Source organism: Leptosomus discolor, chromosome 1 (assembly GCF_034619465.1).
Source record: "Leptosomus discolor isolate bLepDis1 chromosome 1, bLepDis1.hap2, whole genome shotgun sequence".
Lineage (NCBI taxonomy): Eukaryota > Metazoa > Chordata > Aves > Leptosomiformes > Leptosomidae > Leptosomus > Leptosomus discolor.
The window spans coordinates 81,518,733-81,538,473 of record NC_141391.1 but is presented as its reverse complement, the minus strand read 5'-3'; the positions used below and the strand labels follow the sequence as shown (position 1 = coordinate 81,538,473).

The following is a 19,741-nucleotide window of genomic DNA, read 5'->3' as shown; positions in this document are numbered from 1 at the left end:
CCCGCCCCGGCCTCTGAGAGCTGTAGGCACTGTTGATGGGCACCACGAGACGGCCAGCGCTGCACAGCGGAACAGCGGGTTTTGACAGTTAAAAGTGCACACAAAAACTACCTCTACATTGAAATATACAGTTTATTTTCTCAAAGTCAAGCAATACCATATGTCAGTAGGTAAGTGTTAAGTGTCAGGCAGGAAAACTGTACATTTTCACTCTGGGCTGAAGGATCCAAACAGCTGGAGAAACACAGTGGAAATCTTTCACTATACAAACAGATCTGGAATTGAGAACAACACAGGGTGAAGAAACAGCCACCCCCAGGATGCCAAAGGCAAAACATTAGCACCAGATTTTTTCAAAAAGCAACAGTATAGCTATTTACAGATTTACATATAGCATTAGTAGGCATCCATCTTCAGGTTCCCAGGGTGCGAGACTTTCAACAGTTTTAAAAAAAGGAAAGGAGAGAATGGTGTCTACGGAACTGTTCTGTGAAAAGGAGAATATATATATATAGCATTCACAATATTGCTACCTTTTATCAGAAAGATCTAAATCAAGGTACTGTATACAAACACATTGTAATTATATTATTATTCACATTTCACATACACGTTTCAGAGTAACCACAATATGTAAAATTTTCAAAATGCCACAGATAAAACAATGCACACTTTTCTCCAAGCTAAAAGACAAGCATAATTTATTTGGGAATTGTTTAGTTTTGGGTTTGTTATGGTTAAGGGATAAGTTTAAGGACAAAGGGACCACCTGTCCTAGGAACATAGCAGCATATAACTGTGAGATGCCAGAAGACTACATTTCTGAACTAGGAGGGAGAAACTAAGGTCAGCTGTAGGTCTTGTAAAACGGTGGCTCCACTTGACCTCAACTGACACGCATCAACATAATTTCATTAAAGATTTGGTCCAGGTATACAAAGTAGTGCACGATAAGGGGAGGCAACAGTCCTTTTAACGTTCGCACCAGTCTGTAAAGGAACTGGTCTCAGAAGAGTTTTGCTCCCCTGTTCCCCAACTCGCCAAGAATTCGCTGATCAGCACCTCTCTGGTTCTCTCCCCACAAGAGAGAGGATTCAGGTAGGGAGGACAGAAAACCCTTTGTGAATGCTGCCACTGCAGGAACAGCGGGAAGAATTCTTTTCTCTCGCTTTTCAACACCTAACTACTTGTATTTTCAACCTGCTTATCTACAGACTGGCATTCACATCGGCCTTCAAAATGGCTTCTTGTTCGGCAACCTGTTTGTCTACGGAGAGATAAATGTTTTCCTTACTACAACGTAAATGGCACAGACACGAAGTCAGCCAAGACTTTCCTTTGCCTGCAAAACTTTATCTTAACATAGAACTTGACATTCAGGCACTACAGAATTTCTCTGTAGGTATCTGAGCAAGTCAGCGTAACCTATGACTGTGCTAAACCATGAGTTAGCACCTCTTTTCAGAGCTCCTGGAAATCATCTGTTACGAGTCCATGGCAGTATTACGAGAACACCACCAGTATCTGATACTGTGAACTAGCATCCTCTCATTTCTCATTGTGCAATGGAGAAAACAAACAAACAAACCCCACTTATGTTCACAGTTACAAAGCAGAGCTGCTCCAAGAAGCGCACGGTATTTACAGGGCAGAAGTGTTTATATTGCATTTGGCAGTCTGAGAAAGCCGAAAGAACGAACAGCATTACGTAGGTGAACTTCAGTATAACTTAACTGTCTATATAAAACCATCACGATGTTGAGCAATCAGAAGAAAAATAGAAGCAGCGTCCTTAGCCTACATTTATTTTCATAAAGTGGAGTGGGTTTGGGGGAAGAAGAATATAAACATGCATAAGAAGCACAAGAAAGAGCAAATGAGCCTTCTAAATAATTTAGATGAGAAATGTTTTGAACAAAATCAGCACAGTTCTTCCAGCCTGTTTCTTAAATCAAGTACAGCTTGGTAAAGAAAATTACTTGCATTGCAGTAAGAGGGTGTACAAATACGTCTTGCAAAATAATTTAAAAAAAAAAAAAAAATCTTCAGCAAGGTAGTCATTAGGTGATTTGCAAGCTGGTTTAAGAAGTGTTTAACTGAGACCGATTTCAAAGTTATTTTCTGCCAGGGGAAAGTGCCATCCTATATACAATACTACAAAAAAAGTGTCTGATGCCACAGGATCAGAGTGACACTACATTTCAGCAATCTGAATATATTAGCTATAAGATGCACGCTTCCCCTATTTAATGAGTCTTTTAAAAAAAAAAGGAAAAGACACTAAATTTAGAGCTTCTAAATTTGTGTGCATTCATAAATCGCTGTTGGGCTTCCCAGCAGTCTGTACAGCATCTGAACAAAAAGACAGTATACAACCTAATCTAAAAACCATTGTTGTTTGCATGCACAACTGCCACAGACTTCCAGCTTACGGAGCAGAAACGTTAAGAGTCTATCCTTTTCTGTGGAGTTTTCTGTAAGTTAAGCAATGAGAAACAGCTGTAGAATCCAGCAATAAAAATGTGTTCTAAAAAATTAAATGCATCATCCCAAAAAAATGCAAGGGAGCATTATTGCTGCGGTGAGAGCTATTTTTCTCTTGTGCACTTGTTTCTCTACTGGACACTCAGACAAGCCAAAGTACTCGTTTGTATACTTGGAAACTCCCCCATCCCGTCCTTCTTTCCCATTTTTCACTTCCTTGGTCAAACTCAGTCCTCTTATTTGAGCCGTTCAGGTTGGAGGCTATCAGTCAGACACTTCAGTTGCTCTTCCCCCAGCTTGATCTTGTCCTCAAGCTCTCGCTGCTCAATGATGAGGGCCGACTTCATTTTTACAAAGTGCTCATAGTCCGCTAAGTTCTCCTCACTCAAGTAGTTTGCCAAAATGTCAAAGACAATGCGCTCTCGACGATCCAGGTTTTCCTTCAGTTCCTTCGCATCTTCGTGTTGCTGAGTCAGCAGCTTCTGCTTCTCTACCAATGTCCGCTTAGGAGAAAAGAAAAACAGTTAAAAATTCACTGGGTTCACCAGACTGGGACAACAGCTTCAGTGTTTAAGTCTCAAGTGTGTTTTATCTGCAAGGACAAAGACATTCCTGAATTCTTAGAGAGGTGGAATATGCTTGCTCCTTGAAGTTTATTCTAATAAAATGCATTAACAAACAGGAAAAAAATGTAGTGAATCAATGAAAGATGCACCATGAATTTCTATGGGCCTCAACAGCAAACGCTTTAAAGACTACTTTACTATTAATAGTTCAAAATGGTTATATGAAACACAGCTGCCTTTGAGAAACATCCAAGTCCTCAAAATTAAGACTTCACTCAGCAACGTCTTACATCTCCAATACACAGCACAGAACTTCCACACTGTAACAGCTGTGGTTAGAGAACCCAGAAACAGACAATTAACGGAGCAATTTGTTCTTACACAGCTCCTGACACTGTGGGATTTCACAGTTCTGCTGCAATCCACACGGCTTCTCCATGAGATGTGAAGTAGCGTGGTCATAAGACATACGCAAAAGCCATAGCTGGGGCAAGACAACAGGAGGGAAGAAAACCCCCAAAAAAGCAAGCTTCATCTTCCCAAAAGGGCTGTAAACTTACTGCTTCGTGCCCTCACAACAGACAAAACAGGAAAAAGGGCGGCTGAATGGAGAAATGCACAAAGAAAGAGGCCAGGAGCTATATCCCATTCGCACCTATGTGCTAGCGTGAAGGCTGAGGAGCACCTCATCCAACTTCACCTGTCTGCACAGCAGACAGCCACACCTGAATCACTCAGCTGCACTCCTTTAGCAGTAGATGAAAAGAAACAGGAGCATTATCAATCTGCCCTATTTCACATGTCTGCCTAGAAGTGATCACCTTTTTCCAGTGACAGAGTATGGCTGGCGTACTCTGACGTCAAGAATTCCTGTACAGGCCTCTGAACTTAATTAAAAAGTGCCCCTAAGAGGTATCACCCCATAACTTTTAGCTTTGCTTCAGAGATTAATTTTCTTTGAGAACCTATGTCTTCAAATAAACCACAGTCTGTTTAAATAAGTGTGTCCATTTTTTTCATTTGGACTTTATGTTAATCACACATGATATAATAAGCCTACAGGATTTACAGAAAAGTGTTCCTGTAGACTGCAAAATAGAGTCTTTTCAAGATGGAAGTATGAGACAAAGGGGGATACAGACCAGTAAGCTTTAACAGACCTATCTGTCAAGAGCTGCACGCTTACCCTGTGCTGCCTCTTTTTCTATACACTGCACAAAGCTCAGAGGGTGAAACGCTTTCAGAGTTGTGCTTTCAATGTACTTAAAATACACAGCCTAGATTAACTCAGGATTCAAGACAGCTATGGAAGACAAGCCACACATAGAAATCACACATTATTAGAAAACCCACAGTTTAATCTTCCTTTGAGCTTATGCCAAAAAAAAAAAATCCCACTGCAAGTTGCAAGCAGAACTATCTGCTGCAAAGAGATGGAAGTACTGTTCTCCTAAATTCACCAGGGGAACCAGCAGCCAAGCCCAAACTCGGGAGCGTGGCTAGACGGCTCCCCAGGGCAGCCTTGCAGCTTCTGAGCGCACTAATTCTCAGCAGCAGCAGAATTAGACAGAATTTCATGAACACAAGAGGGCATGTATCAGCCAGCTGGTAGCTCAGCTGTAGTCACCCAAGCCTCTTGCTATCATTGTCAGCAGACACAAGAACAACCAAATGGTCAGTCCTTCAGAACAATCCCTGAGATTTACGTTGTATGGTTTCTTCTTACCAAGCGTATGGCATGGCTTTAAGATGAACATGAGTAACCGGACAGTTTAAGGAAAGTAAAATCTACTCTTGTTATGAACGTTGCACGACCCCTTACTACCCCTGCCCTTGTGGGGGTTTAGGGAATACCTAAGAGAAGTGGGATGCAGAAAGGAAGACTGCAAATAAGATACCTCTTGAGTTTGCTTTTTACCTCTGCCAAAGATGACTGACACCAGAAAGCCTATTTTGAGGGGTAAAGTGAAACACGCCATAGCAGGCTCAAGACACCATTCTTGAGGAGGTTCTTTGAGCAATGGGTAAACGGCTCACCAGGCCTAAAGGTGGAAATGGTGTCAGATGGTTTCATCTGACCGTCTTCAACCAACCAAAGCCAAGCAGAGTGCAGAAGGTTTTTTTTTGCAGTAAGCATTGCTCTGAATTCCCAGCCAAACACAGGCTACCTGAAGCTCCTCTGATGGAACAATCTTCAGCTCTTTCCATTGAGAGTCTTTCTGAAGAATTATTCACTGTTTTGAACCACAGCCACATGAAGAGGAACTGCCTCCATGCATCTGACTTCCCAGCATCCAGGTCCTACACTACTGTCCCTGGTACTTGTCCCTAGTCCTGCAGTAACAGGTCTGGTGGGTCTAAGCACCTGATCACATGTCTGGACTGCTGGTTCAGCACTTTAGGGTTCTCAACACATTCTGTCTTTGACAGATAAGGAAAATAATGAGAAGACACTGGTCTCACTGTGTGGAAGTAAGGTAGGCATTTCAGATGAAGCCCCTTTCAGAAGCTAAAGCTGAAATACCTGATACTGTTCTTTGTGGCAAAAGAGACCTATGATAGAGCACCTAATAGTCAGAATATTAATTCAGCAGTGCTTATTTGCCTGCTGACAGACTGTTTATTTAGAAAGTCTGCTGAGCTGTTGGTTCCTAGAAGTGGAAAACTATCAGAGTAATGTTTATTAGACAACATCAGTTTCAAAAAAAAAATTTTTTAAAAAGTGATCACTAGGGATATGATCCCCAGGGATAGAAGCAATCTCCCTTGTTTTGTTTATATGGTGCCTTAGTAGTACACCAAATATCATCATGTGACCTACAAAATATCAAAGGACAACCAGAAGAGCCACAGGCATCAGTTTGAATTCAAAGAAATGCACACGTAACCCTACACTGTATTTATAGTCAAAGCACCCAGGGACTCGATCCATCTGAGAAGCATCCCTGACCAACACTTTCAGATGTATTTCTGATGTTACTATGGCAAGTCTTTGGTGTCAGTGCATGAGAAGATGAATGGGGATTAAAATATGCTAGGGATTTGGATTTCTGTCAGTCTAAATTTGACAGCAGAGCACACAGACAGCTTCTGACTGCCCTTACTACACCACCTACTCACCTTCCTTTTCCACACCTAGCCAATATGCTATTTTTATCACAGCTCTCAAACTCTGTTTCCTATATGCTCACATCACCTTTCCCCAGCTCACACTCCCATCTTTCAGCCCATTAGGCAACTGCAGACACATTTAGAAAAAAAAAAAATCTAAAGAAGGATTACATTTCTTTAAGTTTCAGAAGCTTTGATCTGCCCTCTAATAACCTGTCAAATACCTTCCCTTTGCCTCAGTCAGAGAGGGGTCTGGACAGCCATGAAACAAGTATGTTTGGCAGCAGCTAGGGCCAAACAGCAAAAACACAGCTTCAGACTAGTCCCAGCACTTACTGGTTCTTATTGGTGAAACAACAGAGCATGCTGAAGAAACATAACATGAACCCATCTACAGTCCGTGGAAAAAATTCTGTTACAACACTTAGGCAGACTGCTGGCGTTTCAGTCCACAGCTACAAGCCAAAAATCCCACTTCACCTTCACTTAACTGTAGAAGCTAAACTCACTTGACACATTTGACACATACCCCCCTGCCATTTTATTTATTTTAGCCTTTAAGTTCCAAACGTGTCTACATCTCTCCTTTGGCGCAGATCTGTATCGCTAGATATCTCCTTCCCAGCTAAGGCCTGATGAGATCTGGAGCTAAACAAACTGCTGCCAGCAGAGGTGGGGTCCAACAGGTAAGAGCACCTCGAATGCTCCTGAAATTTTCATATCTGCTGGGATTCCTCCACATCACTACCAGGCTATTCTGGTTGCGTAAACCATGTTTTCTATTGAAAAATCCTTTTTGCAACGCCTCCCGCCCGCCCCTCGCACCCCTTTTTTTATAAGACTTGTCCTGTCATTTCTTCCTCTTGTTCCTTGCTAGGCATTGTGGAGGCAGCTGTAGTAGCTAAGGTGCATTTTCTTTGTAACAACCGCATAGATTTTTATCAAGATCCTTGTTGAGTACAGAGAATTCGGTAAGCTTTCTGCATTACAGCACAAAGTGACACTCCTTTTCCCCTCTTGAACTGTCAGAATATTTCTGTTTGTCTCCTTTTTATGTTCTTATCAGCAGTTGCCTTCTTCCTTTAAACTTTTGCTAAGAAGTCTGTTTTCAGTATATTGCACCCCAAAACACCACTTTTTCTTACCAAGCCACTTATATAGTTTTAGTATTCCAAGCAAAAGCAAGGCAAAAAGTTTTAAGAAATCTAAAGAAAATGGCCTTAAGAGATTTATGCATTCACCGTCCCCCATCTTGAGCTCTGCAATTTACATAAACAAAACCAAGCAAAAACCTTCACACCAGGTTCACTAAATGCAGCGATATTATGATTGGCCTTTCTCACCCGTTCTTCCGGAGAGGTATTTTCATCCAGGTTATTAAGGGCATTTTCCACCCGGGCCAGACGACCTGACAGTGACAGCAGGAGGTTGACCACTTTGTCAAGGTCGCCGATAAACATCTTGAATTTGTCGAACTCATTTGGTTTGCAGACTTCTTTCACAATGGCCTCTACCTCCTCCCCCAGTATATTGTTTGCTTGGATGTCTTCCAGAAGCGTCTCCCGTGCTTCCCTCAGCACCTGCAGCTTCCTACTAATGCTGTCAATAAGTTCTTGCTGTGGAAAATAAAGGAGATGAGAATTTATTAGCACTACTGCATACTTCCCCGCTTCTGAAAGTCATGTCAGAAATCTGGCATTTTAACACACTGAAACTCCCATGTGGCTTTGACAATGAGTGCATTACAAATAAATATGTATCTAACTATATGTCTAAGGCCTGTACCTCTGGATTCAAAGGTTCAGCATGTAGGTCTGCGATGCTCAGCTTGAGGCCTGTGTTACAGCAATTTACCTTTGTGGCATAAGATGAAGGACTTCCAGCCCCCCACCAAGCACTCCTGCTTCTTCTTTGAACAGCTTTTCAAAGCCTGCTATGGAACAGCATAAAGTACAGCGCATCCTTTTCCCTCTAAATACCAGGTCCATAATATCTTTCTGAGGAGCTACATTTAGGAAGAGAAACAGTACAGGAAAACAATCCTGCATTTTCCACACGACGCAGTTAAAACTAGGGCACTGTCTAGCTTTTTCTTCCTTTCTGCATAATATTAGCATCCCTCCAATAGCAGTCCTTCCACTCTCAGAAAATCTTAGCGTTAACAGCGCCTTACAACATTTCTGCAGGGAAATCATAATCCCCCGTGGCACAGAACAGGCAACAAAACCTACTGCTGTACCGCACAGAGCAGCCCTGTGCGAAGCTGTGCCGAAGGACCAAACAAGCACCTTTGGCTGTCGCTGTCCTGTGCCAGGCGAACACACCACCTCATCTGCAGTTTGTCGGGGTTTCTCTAGTATAACCCCCCACGGCCTGGGATGCACATGCCCTGGCTTAGAAAAAGCACGTCAGGTCCATCACCAGCAGGGCCAGACCAAGAACCCAGACCTCCTCCCTCAGTGACCTGTGCTCCATCGGCGCTGCCCGGCTACCTCCCTGCCTTTGGGCAAGAGGTCTTGTCCATTAGCTGTGTGTGCACAAGGGGTGGAAGTCGGTTCAGCTAGCCATCTACCCTAACATGGGATGAATCACACCCTAAAAACGCCTCATTCATTTAAATGTAGATGCTATTTAGTATTCAGCTAATTTCAGGTAAGAAAAATTCTCAAAGGCTTTACTAGACATACACCTCTTAGTGCAATTTCTAAATGAAAATTACATCCCTTAAAATAGTAATTACTTCACAGCACCCCTTCAATTTTTATCGCAAAAAAATTACTCATGACATTCTTTAGGAACCCTGCTTTCTAAATGCAAATCTGATTACAAGCCTTCATGATTATCGAGAAACATACTGATAGCAACTACTGCTCTCAGATGCCACTGCACAGTCATCACTGCCAATTTATTTTAAGAACAAAAAAAAAAAAGAAAAAAAGAAGAAAAAAAAAAAAGGTCTGCCATCTTAACAGAAAGCAACTACACCCTAAAAATTTAACAGCCTTTTTGAAATTCAACACATAGATTATCTGGGCTGGTTTTCTCCTTTTTGATTTAATATACTCAGGCCAGGTTAATCTGGATTTGGGTTATCTGTTAGTCTGGGTGCCCAAAAGATTAAGGTAGTAAGCAGTTCTACAGATGCCTGCTTTACTGACTGATTAATCTGCAGGATTTGATTTTTTTTTCCCCCTTCTCTGAATGCAAATGCAGTTTGATTTGGATTATGTAGGTCACAGTGCTATGCTCTCATTTCCCTCAGATGACATGCACATGCAGAGCGCTGCTGTTTTACCACACCAGGATACTGCTCTGCTCTATGTTACTATACCAAGTTTTTCACTTCTGAGGCTGTGCTGCAACTAACGAAAAAAACGCCGTATCTGTGCTCAACATTTACTGATCTGGGCTGACAATCCACATCAGCTCTCTCAAAGTTTCTAAAAAAAAAAAAAAAAAAAAAAAAGCCATTTTCCCAGTATCATCCTATTTTGAAGTCCCCAAGCAGCTGAAGCTAGCCTCTAAAGGATTGCTTTTGCAGGTGAGAAAGCCATTAAGTACTTGCCTTTCTTTAAGACTGTCATATCTATTAAGCACTGGATTGTGATCACTGATTGCTTCCTGCCCAGGTGAAGCAGCCTTTGGATGCAGCAACTGTGAGCTCGCTACACGCTTTTGGTAACCCGCAGAAAACCCGTACTATGTTCAGCATCTACTGAGCCAGAAGAGCTCCAATCTACATCTTGAAACTGGCAGATGAATAATTTATAGCTGTGAATTCTGCACCAGTAAACAAGAAAACCTCCTCTTTTCCCAGTAATTCTTGCTGATCTGACTAGCAACACAGAAAGTAACGCAGCAGAGCGCTGCCCAGGTGGTTCGCTGCTTGGCATGCTTTATGTAAACTGCGCTGCTCTCAGCTCACCACCCCGTTTCACACGAAGTTCGGGTCTAAAAGCAGAAGAAATTCGGTATTCTTCAATTATTTTTACTCTTCAGCAGTTGCTGAAACTTTCCTAAAGGCAAAGGAGACACTTCCTACTCAGCCACACATGGATCTTCCTTACTACAAAAAAACACTCTTGTAGTGTATTCAACCATCTGTTCAGTATTTTATAATTGTAGTAAACCTACGTTAAACACAGTACGAGACACACATTCCATTCCTGCTAGCTGGAAATGCAGGGATCGTCCCAAATTAAACCAAAACAAAACAAAAAACCAAAACCAAACCAAACCGAAAAAAGAAAACCCCAACTCTATATAAAATTCCTATACTTATTTCAAAAGAAAAAAACAACGCACCACACATTTCTGGTTTGCAGAGCAGAGAATGACAAATATTACAATCATTCCACAGCGGACTGCAATTAAGGTATCTTGTAACAGAACTGACCGACTTCCAGGAATCAAGGAACAGGTTCTAGGCGTATGCCTCCTCTAAAATAACTGAAGTCGTAAAGCGTGCTATTAAAGCGTTCAGGTCCTTAATGATCCCTTGTTAAATTGTTGCCAAGTATGTGAAGCTGGGCCAAGTTATATATTCCGGCTGTTTCATAAAGATGCCTTGACCCACTTACCACGAGTTTTATACGTTTTCTGACAAGATCCAAGATGAAAGCCCACTGAACTGAGTGCTTGCATCCTACTGCATGTGGCGGAGCAGGGAGGGAAGTAAGCAGCAATGTGTGTGTGGCTACAACAATTTGTACATCCACAGGAGACGATGGGGGAGGCTCTGCTAGAAGCTTTTCGTGAAATAGTTCCTATCTCATATATGATTAGTGATGTATACTGGAGCTGGGGGGGACGGAGGGAAGAGCATGTAAAGGGTGAACATGATATTCCTGTTAACAGACAGCAGCACAAATAAATGGCACTTTTGCTTACAGATGTTTTAGTATTTAGTTTGTTATGCAATGAAGAAAGGTTTATTTTCACCACCACCCCCCATACACACACTCCATAATTAATGAGAAGGAAACTAATTCTAGCAAAAGTGATGAACGTGACCGTCACGTGTGGCACCAGATAAAACCAAATTATTGAAAATGCAGTGAAATCCTTAATTTGTCTAAGTAGTACAGCTGTTGGATTCAGTAGCTCTCTGGCAAGAAGGTAAGGGCAGCTCTCCTGCTGCAACCACGCCATGCCCCCGGCAGCACACGCTGCATTGAACTGTGCGAGGCAGTGGGGGCGCAGGGAGGGAGGGAAGGCTGAGGGAGAACAAAGAACCCCGAGTGGTAACAGAGAACACTACAGCCCCCTCAAATGCAGTGGTATCCAGTCCTGCACTGAACCAGCTGGGAACCTCCTATGGAATCTCTCATTCTTCGCAACTGAATATATTCCTAATATTTAAGTAGAAGATGTTTCTATTACCAAATGCACCCTGACAGTTGATTATTAAGCAGAGAGCTGAGTTTAACAGAAAAGATTTGCACACCACTGCATTACTGGCTCAGGTAAACAGAGTTAAACTACATCACTTTGATTTATCAAACAGACCATTTCCTCCAGCTTATCCGTACTGGAAACTATGATCAAATTATTTTGTGCCAAATCACTAAGATGAGTGTGACGATTTTAACGTACGACAACACTCTCTCAAACCACGGAGATGTCATTATATCATCATTTTCATACCTAGGGGATTATGCTGACCTTAGATCAGAAATAAAACAACAAAGGATGGGGATGAACAAGAGCGGAGAAGACTGCCTCCCTTGTGATGAGTAACTTCCACTGAATCCACCAAGCTGATTAGCTACCTCCCACTACCTCTGTTATTAATTTGGGAAGTAGGAGAACTAGAGAGCAAAGTGGTTTGTTGCTCACGAAAGCAAATGGGGGAAAAAAAAAAAAAAAAAAAAAAAATGGTGGTGTGTGTGTTTGTTCCTTCTCTCTCATTACAAACCCAAATCCTGGACCTAAATTTCAAAAATACACAGCAACTAAAATTACAGTTGGATACATAAGCATTGCTGTTTCTTTGTAGGCAGCAAGTGAGAGAAATACACTAGATCTCAAATGGAAAACAATATTTGAAAATAACCTCTCCAAGGCCTCTCCCCTTGGGACCTTCCAAAATGTGCATCAAGGTGCAAAAAGCACCTACTACGAAGTTCCTAAATTCACAGTTAGACACTGAACACTGGGCCCCCCGTGCCAAAAGAAAAAAGAAAAACCAACCAAAGAAACAACCCCAGGCTGATTTTCCAAGAGATCCTGTACATCTAAGGCAGCCTTTTATTTAGGGGCGTTTACCTAGCAAATTCACAGTTAATGAAATGGACACAACCGAGAGCCTCCCATTACACTTTCAGAAATGTCTTTCACCTTCTTTTCTGACAAGTCATGATCCAGCTCATCTTCAGAATCATCCTCGCTCTGCTGCTGTTGCTGCTGCTCCTGCATGTCCTTCATTTTAATCAGCAGCTCTGCCTTCGGTGCAGATGTGCTGTAGTAAGTAGAATTGGTTGTCAAGGAGATGGCAGACGGTGCGCTCTGCTCCTCTTTCCTGGTAAAAAGTCAAAACTTTCATTAACCGCCTTGACACCCTAATCACCGAAAATAAAGGACAATCTTTTAGAGCTAACATTTCACCAAGCAAGCAGGGGGTTCAATAGGAACTGTGTAAATAGGATAAATAAACACTGGTTGTGGAGAAAATTTGTATGAACTCAGCACGTGCTCACCAAAAGCTAAAACTGAAGCAGGGCAGAAGACCTTTCACCACCACAATGAGTGAAACAGACCTAAAATCTCTCAAGTGGAAACAAAATGTAAAGTTACACTTTACTAAGTACTGCAAAGACCTCAGTGTCATATGGAGTATCCTTTCAGACTGCCACATGTGGGATACTACAATGTAAGTATTCATCTTATCTTTTTGATTATGGAATTACACATGAACTTCTCGAGAAGGCTACAACTTCATTTGTTAACTCGTATCAACGAAATGAAAGACCCACAGAACATCAACATGGATGGAATGTAATGGAATTTAAATCTTTCTTACTTTGTTCTCATTCAATTCCAGGAAATCCCTCATGCCCACTTTAAATTGGCTTTGTAAATTTCCATCACATAAAAAAGGCTAAAATATTGTTCTTTCTCTATCCAGTGACTAGACCAGATGATCTTGGTAAAATATCTAATCACTATGAAATGGGAGAAGCTAATTATTCCTTAAGTTCTCACACAAATAGTTGTCAAGCAGGTCTTGGGAAACTTTTCATATTGTACAACGGTGTTATTTTTCTGTCATTACTTGTATCACTAGTACTACGCCTGACTGCTGTTCTAATGGAAAGGTCTTAGAAAAGCCCCAAGCAGGAAGACCCTGGCCTTCAGCCCCCTAGGAAAACTGACACACTTTGGATAGCAGCTTACAGGGAACCACCGGCCTACAGAAAGTAATACTCACTTCTCCTCTGAAATTTTTGGAGAAGGAACTTTTGGCAGGAGCTTCCTGCGCTGCTGAGCTTCTTCTAGGAGGTGTTCGTCCTTAGGGAATATACCAACCATCAGATCCATTGTTGTTTTTATTTTCACATTAGGATCTAGTATGTCTGCTAGAGATTTATCTCTTCCCACAATCTCTCTGGCTAACTCCTCTGACTTCCAGTCTTCAAAGGTCTTCTCTTTGGCCTTTACATAGCTGACTGCTGGTGTGGCAGCATTGCTGTCCTTCAAGTTGCTCCCAGGTTCTTCAGCCGGCTCAGGGTCAGCTGATTTGGTTCTGTTTTCTGGCTCTGGCTCTACACCTTGCCTAGTGTAAGCACAGAATCGTGAATAGGATTGCTCAGAAGTGCTGAGTGTTTTAATTTGGTCCTTTTCCAAACCACTGGGTAAAGCAGGAGGCTCCATAGTACTGACAAGACTTTGCCGACTCTCCTTCTCTGCGCTGCTCTCAGAATGAACTATCTTGATGGGAACCATTTTCACCGTAGTATTGTTGTCTATAACCCTTTCAATTCTGGAAAATAAGGAAAATTCATCTTCAGAACTGGAAGAACCTTACATCTCAATTCTTATCTGCAAATCAGCGGGGAAGCCCAAATATGAAAAAAGGTAGGTAAGAGATCCAGGTAATGGAATATTCCTTGTACCGTATCTCAAACCCTCAATCTACATGTTTTCTTTTCTGCCCACACATTTTAAATAACATTAGTTCGTTTGTAAGTGAACATCAGCCTTGCACAATACTCACGGTACAGAACTTGTGCTTGTTTCCATGAACGTGACGCTCCAATCTCAGCAGCCAGGCCTCAGATTTGAGACAGTGCTGCTGAGCTGCCTTTTACCCCTTTGTTGCCACGCATATGGAGGAAAACACGCCTCGAGCTCAATCTCACTGCCTCACACAGATCCAACACTGGCTCAGCTTCTGGCCTGACAGGCAGCTTAGCTGCCTGGGGAGTTTGTCATGCTCTCACATCAATTCCCAGCTCTTCCAAGGGAAGAGACAGCAGACCAGATGGAAGCATCCTGCAGGCTAGGCCTTTGCTGAGCTACAAGAGTAACAAATAATTACACATGGAAAACCTGGAAATCATTCAAACCTTAATTACATGATTTTTTTTTTTTAAAAAAAAAGTCTGCATCTGTAGAATTTCACACAAGATACAGAAGTTTAACAAATGGATCCCACTATAGTGTCCTAGTTTTCTACTTAAAAAAGAAAAAGCAGCCACTGAAGAGGATAACACACAATTCTGGATATTCCTTTTAAGGGAAGCTTACAGCAAAAACTCTCTACTGCATCACACAAAGGGCCACCTTAGACATTCAGTAAGGCAAGTTATTTAAAGAAAAGGCTAACTTAGATTTTAAAATTGGACAATAACAAGTTAAATAACACTACTGAAACATCTGTACTGTATGTAAACCATGTAAGAAACTGAAGTCTAGTTCGGTGGTTTTGAGTTTGCAGAAAGTTTAAAATTATCGTCATAATGTGGGTTTGGAAGCTCTACAGCAAGTAAAGGAACATTGCCTGCTTGCTAAAATATCTGGTCTGGTTTCATCCGGCTGGGTAGCTTGCTGCCTTTCAGATAAGTGAGCAAGACATACTATGGCTCTTTTCCTATAAGTGTGGGTGTGTCACTTTCCTTAAAAATAAACTTACACTTTATTGTACTGTACTTTTCTTTTGTAGGCAACAGCAAAATCCGGTTGATTTCGTATTTTTCAGAAGTTGTATCTTATATTTTAAAGGTATATTTGCTTCTGAATGGATGTGCAGCCTCCCAATAGGTATTTACTTTCAAGTGCTTTGCGGACACGTTTTGGCATACTGATCCAACTTTTGGGGTAGGTTTTCCAGCCCATGCTGAATTTGGTCAGGGTGTCAAGGCGACTATAATTTTAAAGAGCTCGCTCCCGTGTCCGCCACTCAGCCCCAGCTCCCTGCCTGCAGATGTGGGCTTTCCTGGCTGCAGCGGAGCTGGGCAGAGGCCTGCCACTGCCTCTGACCCTTTCTTTTGTTTATTTTTAAATAAATGCCCCCACCTCTTGGGCTCCACTAGACTGTGAAAAGGAATACATTTTTGAATTTTGTGGAAATACAAGATGCATGCATAAGTGCGTGGGGGACAACTGGAAGAAGCGAGCTGACTGTAATTCTTACCTAAAATGCCCAGCATCTCTTTTGAGACTCTGAGTACATTCCTCTCGGCCTAGTCAATGATTTTTCCAGATACTTAAGGCATCATCAAGTCAACGGATTTCAGTCAGACCAAAGACAGTTCAACACCAGGTGCTTCAGAAACTCTGTCTCTGCATTCACCATCCTCCTGATTTCTGAAGGTTTTCCATTTGTCAACTGTGGCATGAAATTTTGACTTGCAGAAACTCTGCTTGTGGCCACTATGAAGCTTTACTCCAACCAGGAGCACAGTCACTCCTTGACCTGAGTGTATGTTTACTGGAAATCTACTGATGCACATCTACTGATGCACTCTTTTCATCTTTATTATCGCTAAACAGTCATCTTTGGCAATAGCTGGGTTCTGCACACCACCAGTATTTCTCCACACTACGTTGTTCTAGCTAAAATGCTGCGGGAAATCCTGCACGCTCATTCAGTTTATCTTGTTGATCAACAAGACAAGACACCTTTCTCAAATAAGAGTAAACAGCTACACGCTGACTTCATCAAACAGTAGCTGTCCACAGCATGCAAACTGGCATGTCCAGAAGCTCAGATGCAAGGAGCCAATAGAAGTAATAAGCCAAATCTAATTAATTGCATATTAAGATAAAACTACTTGACATAGATTACTCCTATGAAATAAATACCACAGAGTAAATACCATATAGAAGGTTCAGAGGTATGGCCTACACATCTTTCCTTTCTTGCCATACCTGTTGTATTGAGTAATGTAATTATTAACTGGGGACAACACATTGTGCACAAACAAGAGCTGTCTGGGCTTAAGAATTTTAAATGTTAACAGAAGATTTGCAGGGTAAATGTATTACTGTTCAGACACGGACATATAATTAGGCACATCTCAGTGCTCATTTCAACATTAAAGCTTAGTAAAAAGGAAGGACAAATACAATTAACTTTGAATGCATCCTTAGTAATACATTAGCAATACATTAAGGAAGTCGTTACTGTCTACCTTTGCACAAAGACGCTAGGGTTCATGTGACATGTTGCACTTTTCATAGTAAACTGTATTATTACTTCATGTTAAAAACACTGTGGGATGAAATGTCATTTTTTTCCTCTGGTTACAAGAGGAAAACATCAAGGCACGTTTAGGAAAAAAAGTGATTTGTGTTTTCCACGTCCTAAGGCGCACTGGAAACTAGCATGATTGAGTGTATTCAACCATTTACATTACAGTAGAGAAAAGCTACTCCATTTACTTTTGCTCAGAGAAGCAAGCTCTGCATTCATTCAGCTTGGAGGTTTTGTTTTCATTCTTTAACCATGAATTATGGTGCTGAAGGATTTATGAAAAATAAGATTCCTGAGCTTCCTGAAGAATTTGTTCTCTTGTGGGAGAATAACCTTTTATGATGTTAGCAGCATATGACAGACACAGCAATCAATTTCAGTTTGTTTGTCTAATTCTGAGTTTATCTAGCTTGGGAAAGGACCAGATTTCTCCTGCTGAGCTTTTAGCCCATCTCAACGCAAACACTGCTGCAGACCCCTCCACAGACTACCTGGAATGCCATGTTTCATCTAAAAGCAACATGAAAACAGTCATGATTTGGCAGTGCACCTTATTGTGCGCGCTTTCAAAACAGATGTTCTCACAAAGGATACAGCTTCCCTTCCCACACCTGGTTTGTCCTTATACCAATTCATATTCATATGCAGACTCAGGTGAGGGAAACAACAACCGGGAATCTTCTGATTTAGCCCAGACTTACAGTGGAAAATCCATTTGAATCCACCCCTCTCATTTTCTACTAACTACCAGCTCTAACACCTGAGCATCAGTCAACTAAAAGAAATCACAGACCAGTTGAAAGACTTCAATGGTACTCACTGGAACTTCACACAAGTCTTAGATCTCTTTAGGACATGCTGGGATGGCGCGTGCTTAATGAACCCGAAGGACGTGGTTTTAGTAAAGAAACTGAACATTCAACCATTAATACGGTCTAACTGGGAAAAAAGGGTTAATAAAACAGTAAAGGAGTTACATCTAGTACCTGGCTGGGTTCTCATCCTGTACGGACACAGGAGGTTTATCAGTGAGCTTCTGTGGTGCGAACTGAGGAGAAGGGGACCTTGATGTCTCCATGCCAGGTTTTTGAAGATACCGATACTTTGAAGACAACACAGACTCAGACCTAAGGTGCGTTTTTTCTTCTAAGTGCTGACAAACATTCTCCGTGGATGATGCTTGCTGGAGCTGCTGTGGATTAGCACTCTTCAGTTTTCCATTGAAAGCTGCAGGACTGTGACAGAGAGAGGAGTGACTGGCAAATACTTCAGCAGAGCTGGGGGACGAGGATGGAAAGGGCCGGCTGGGCGCTGCCAGCAGAGATTCAGAAGAGGTGCTGGGCGACAGCACAGAATTATCTGGTCGCCTGTATTTATCTCTTTTAGGTGGTGGTGGCCTCTGAGGAGCAGGTCCACGCTTCTTGTTCAGTAGTGACGGCTCTACCCTATGGTTTTCCTCTCCTTTGCCCCGGAACAGACAGGAGTGGTTCTCGTTTGAGGTCTGGGGCTCTGAGCAGGGGAGATGAGGCAGGCTGCGATCCTTGCTCTTCTCGGTCACGTTTTCCTGAGAGTATCGGTAATCACTAGGCAATGTCCCAGACCTCCCCCGGCTCTCGTGAGGCAGAACTGTAGGCTCTCGTGCATGCAAAGGTCTGACAGATGCCTTCCACTTGTGGCCTAAATTCTGGTCCAGCTGATCCCTCCTCTCCCGTGTGTTTTCCTTCAGGGCCCCTGGGTCAGCTTGCCTAGAGAGAAGGACACGTCATTAGTGTGCTGCTGATTTATTTCCTTCGGCGCAAGGCCACCGCACCGATCCACGAAGCTTCAACACCAAGATCACATCCAACGTTTAACACCAACTCCTCCAATCTATGGTAACTGTACGGCACAAAAACATCCTCTCACGTACGGGCACACGCGGCGTACCTAACCTAACGTGATGAGTCAAAGCACGATGTCAGGCTAAATTAGGGTATGGAGCACCACAGGGTGCGGCACAACCTTCGGGTAACCCGAGGCGTGGCAGCGTGCACGGCATAGTTAAATACACTGCACACCTCCAGCGCTGATGTGTGTGGCACAGCCAAATGTGCAAATGTTGGTAGGAAATAAAACTGTCTCAAGAAGAGAAATCCTGATACTAAAATGTAATTCTCTTCTTGCTTCAGAGTCAGTAATGAAGTGCAGAAAACAAGCTGCTTCTCTGTGTGCAAAATTAATAGTTCAGTGTCATTTTAAATGTGAATGGAATAACATGAACTTTAACTACGTATCTGGAGGTTGAATTTCTGCATAAATGGTGAAAAATGAAATGAGTGCAAACAAAATGTTTGCTGAAGCTAAAAAACTGGGACAGGGAAAATTGGAATCTCCTGAAAAAAAGGCAGAAAAAGAAATTTAGAAAGGAGAGTATTTTCCAGTCAGGCTTATTTTAAGCTTGAACTTCTTTTGCCCTGTCAGCACAAATGACAATGGCCAAAAAGGCCTTATCTTAGACAGAAATATCTTTGGGTTTATTCCAATTTTACACTCTCTATTTCTCTAGCGAGGACACAGGCTTTCACAGCTCCAGGCTTCTGCTTTGCCACAAGACATGTAGTTCCTTTGTGCCCACCAGACGAAGACAAACTGGGAAAGAAACAGAAGGCGGGGTGAGGGGGTGGGGGGGTGGGGTGAGGTGTGGGGCACAGGGGGGGGAAGTACCTCTGGAGCCCTGAGAGGAGACAGGTTTGCTCCCTGCTTAAAGGAGGCTGAAGAGACACTGTGAGCTTTGAAAAGAAGCTGTAATAGAGAAGTAAAAAGCTTCAGAGAGCTGCTATTATCATTCATGCTACTGGTCTCTGTATTTTGAAATAGTAACCCTGTAAACATGTACTGCCCAAGT

General features: G+C 42.3%; 1 protein-coding gene across 3 annotated transcripts in view; it reads right to left on the bottom strand.

Moving 5' to 3' along the window:
- Positions 1-2,720: 2,720 nt before the first annotated feature.
- The window catches only part of SHROOM2 (shroom family member 2), a 127,890-nt gene continuing 110,869 nt past the window's right edge, over positions 2,721-19,741 (bottom strand). For all 3 annotated transcript variants that reach the window (XM_086482288.1, XM_086482359.1, XM_086482225.1), the window contains 5 exons: positions 17,844-18,602; positions 13,591-14,142; positions 12,501-12,681; positions 7,505-7,777; positions 2,721-2,987 (listed from right to left, as the gene is read on the bottom strand). In XM_086482288.1, coding sequence (XP_086338414.1) covers positions 2,721-2,987; positions 7,505-7,777; positions 12,501-12,681; positions 13,591-14,142; positions 17,844-18,602 — 2,032 coding nt within the window. The remainder of the gene's footprint in view (positions 2,988-7,504; positions 7,778-12,500; positions 12,682-13,590; positions 14,143-17,843; positions 18,603-19,741) is intronic.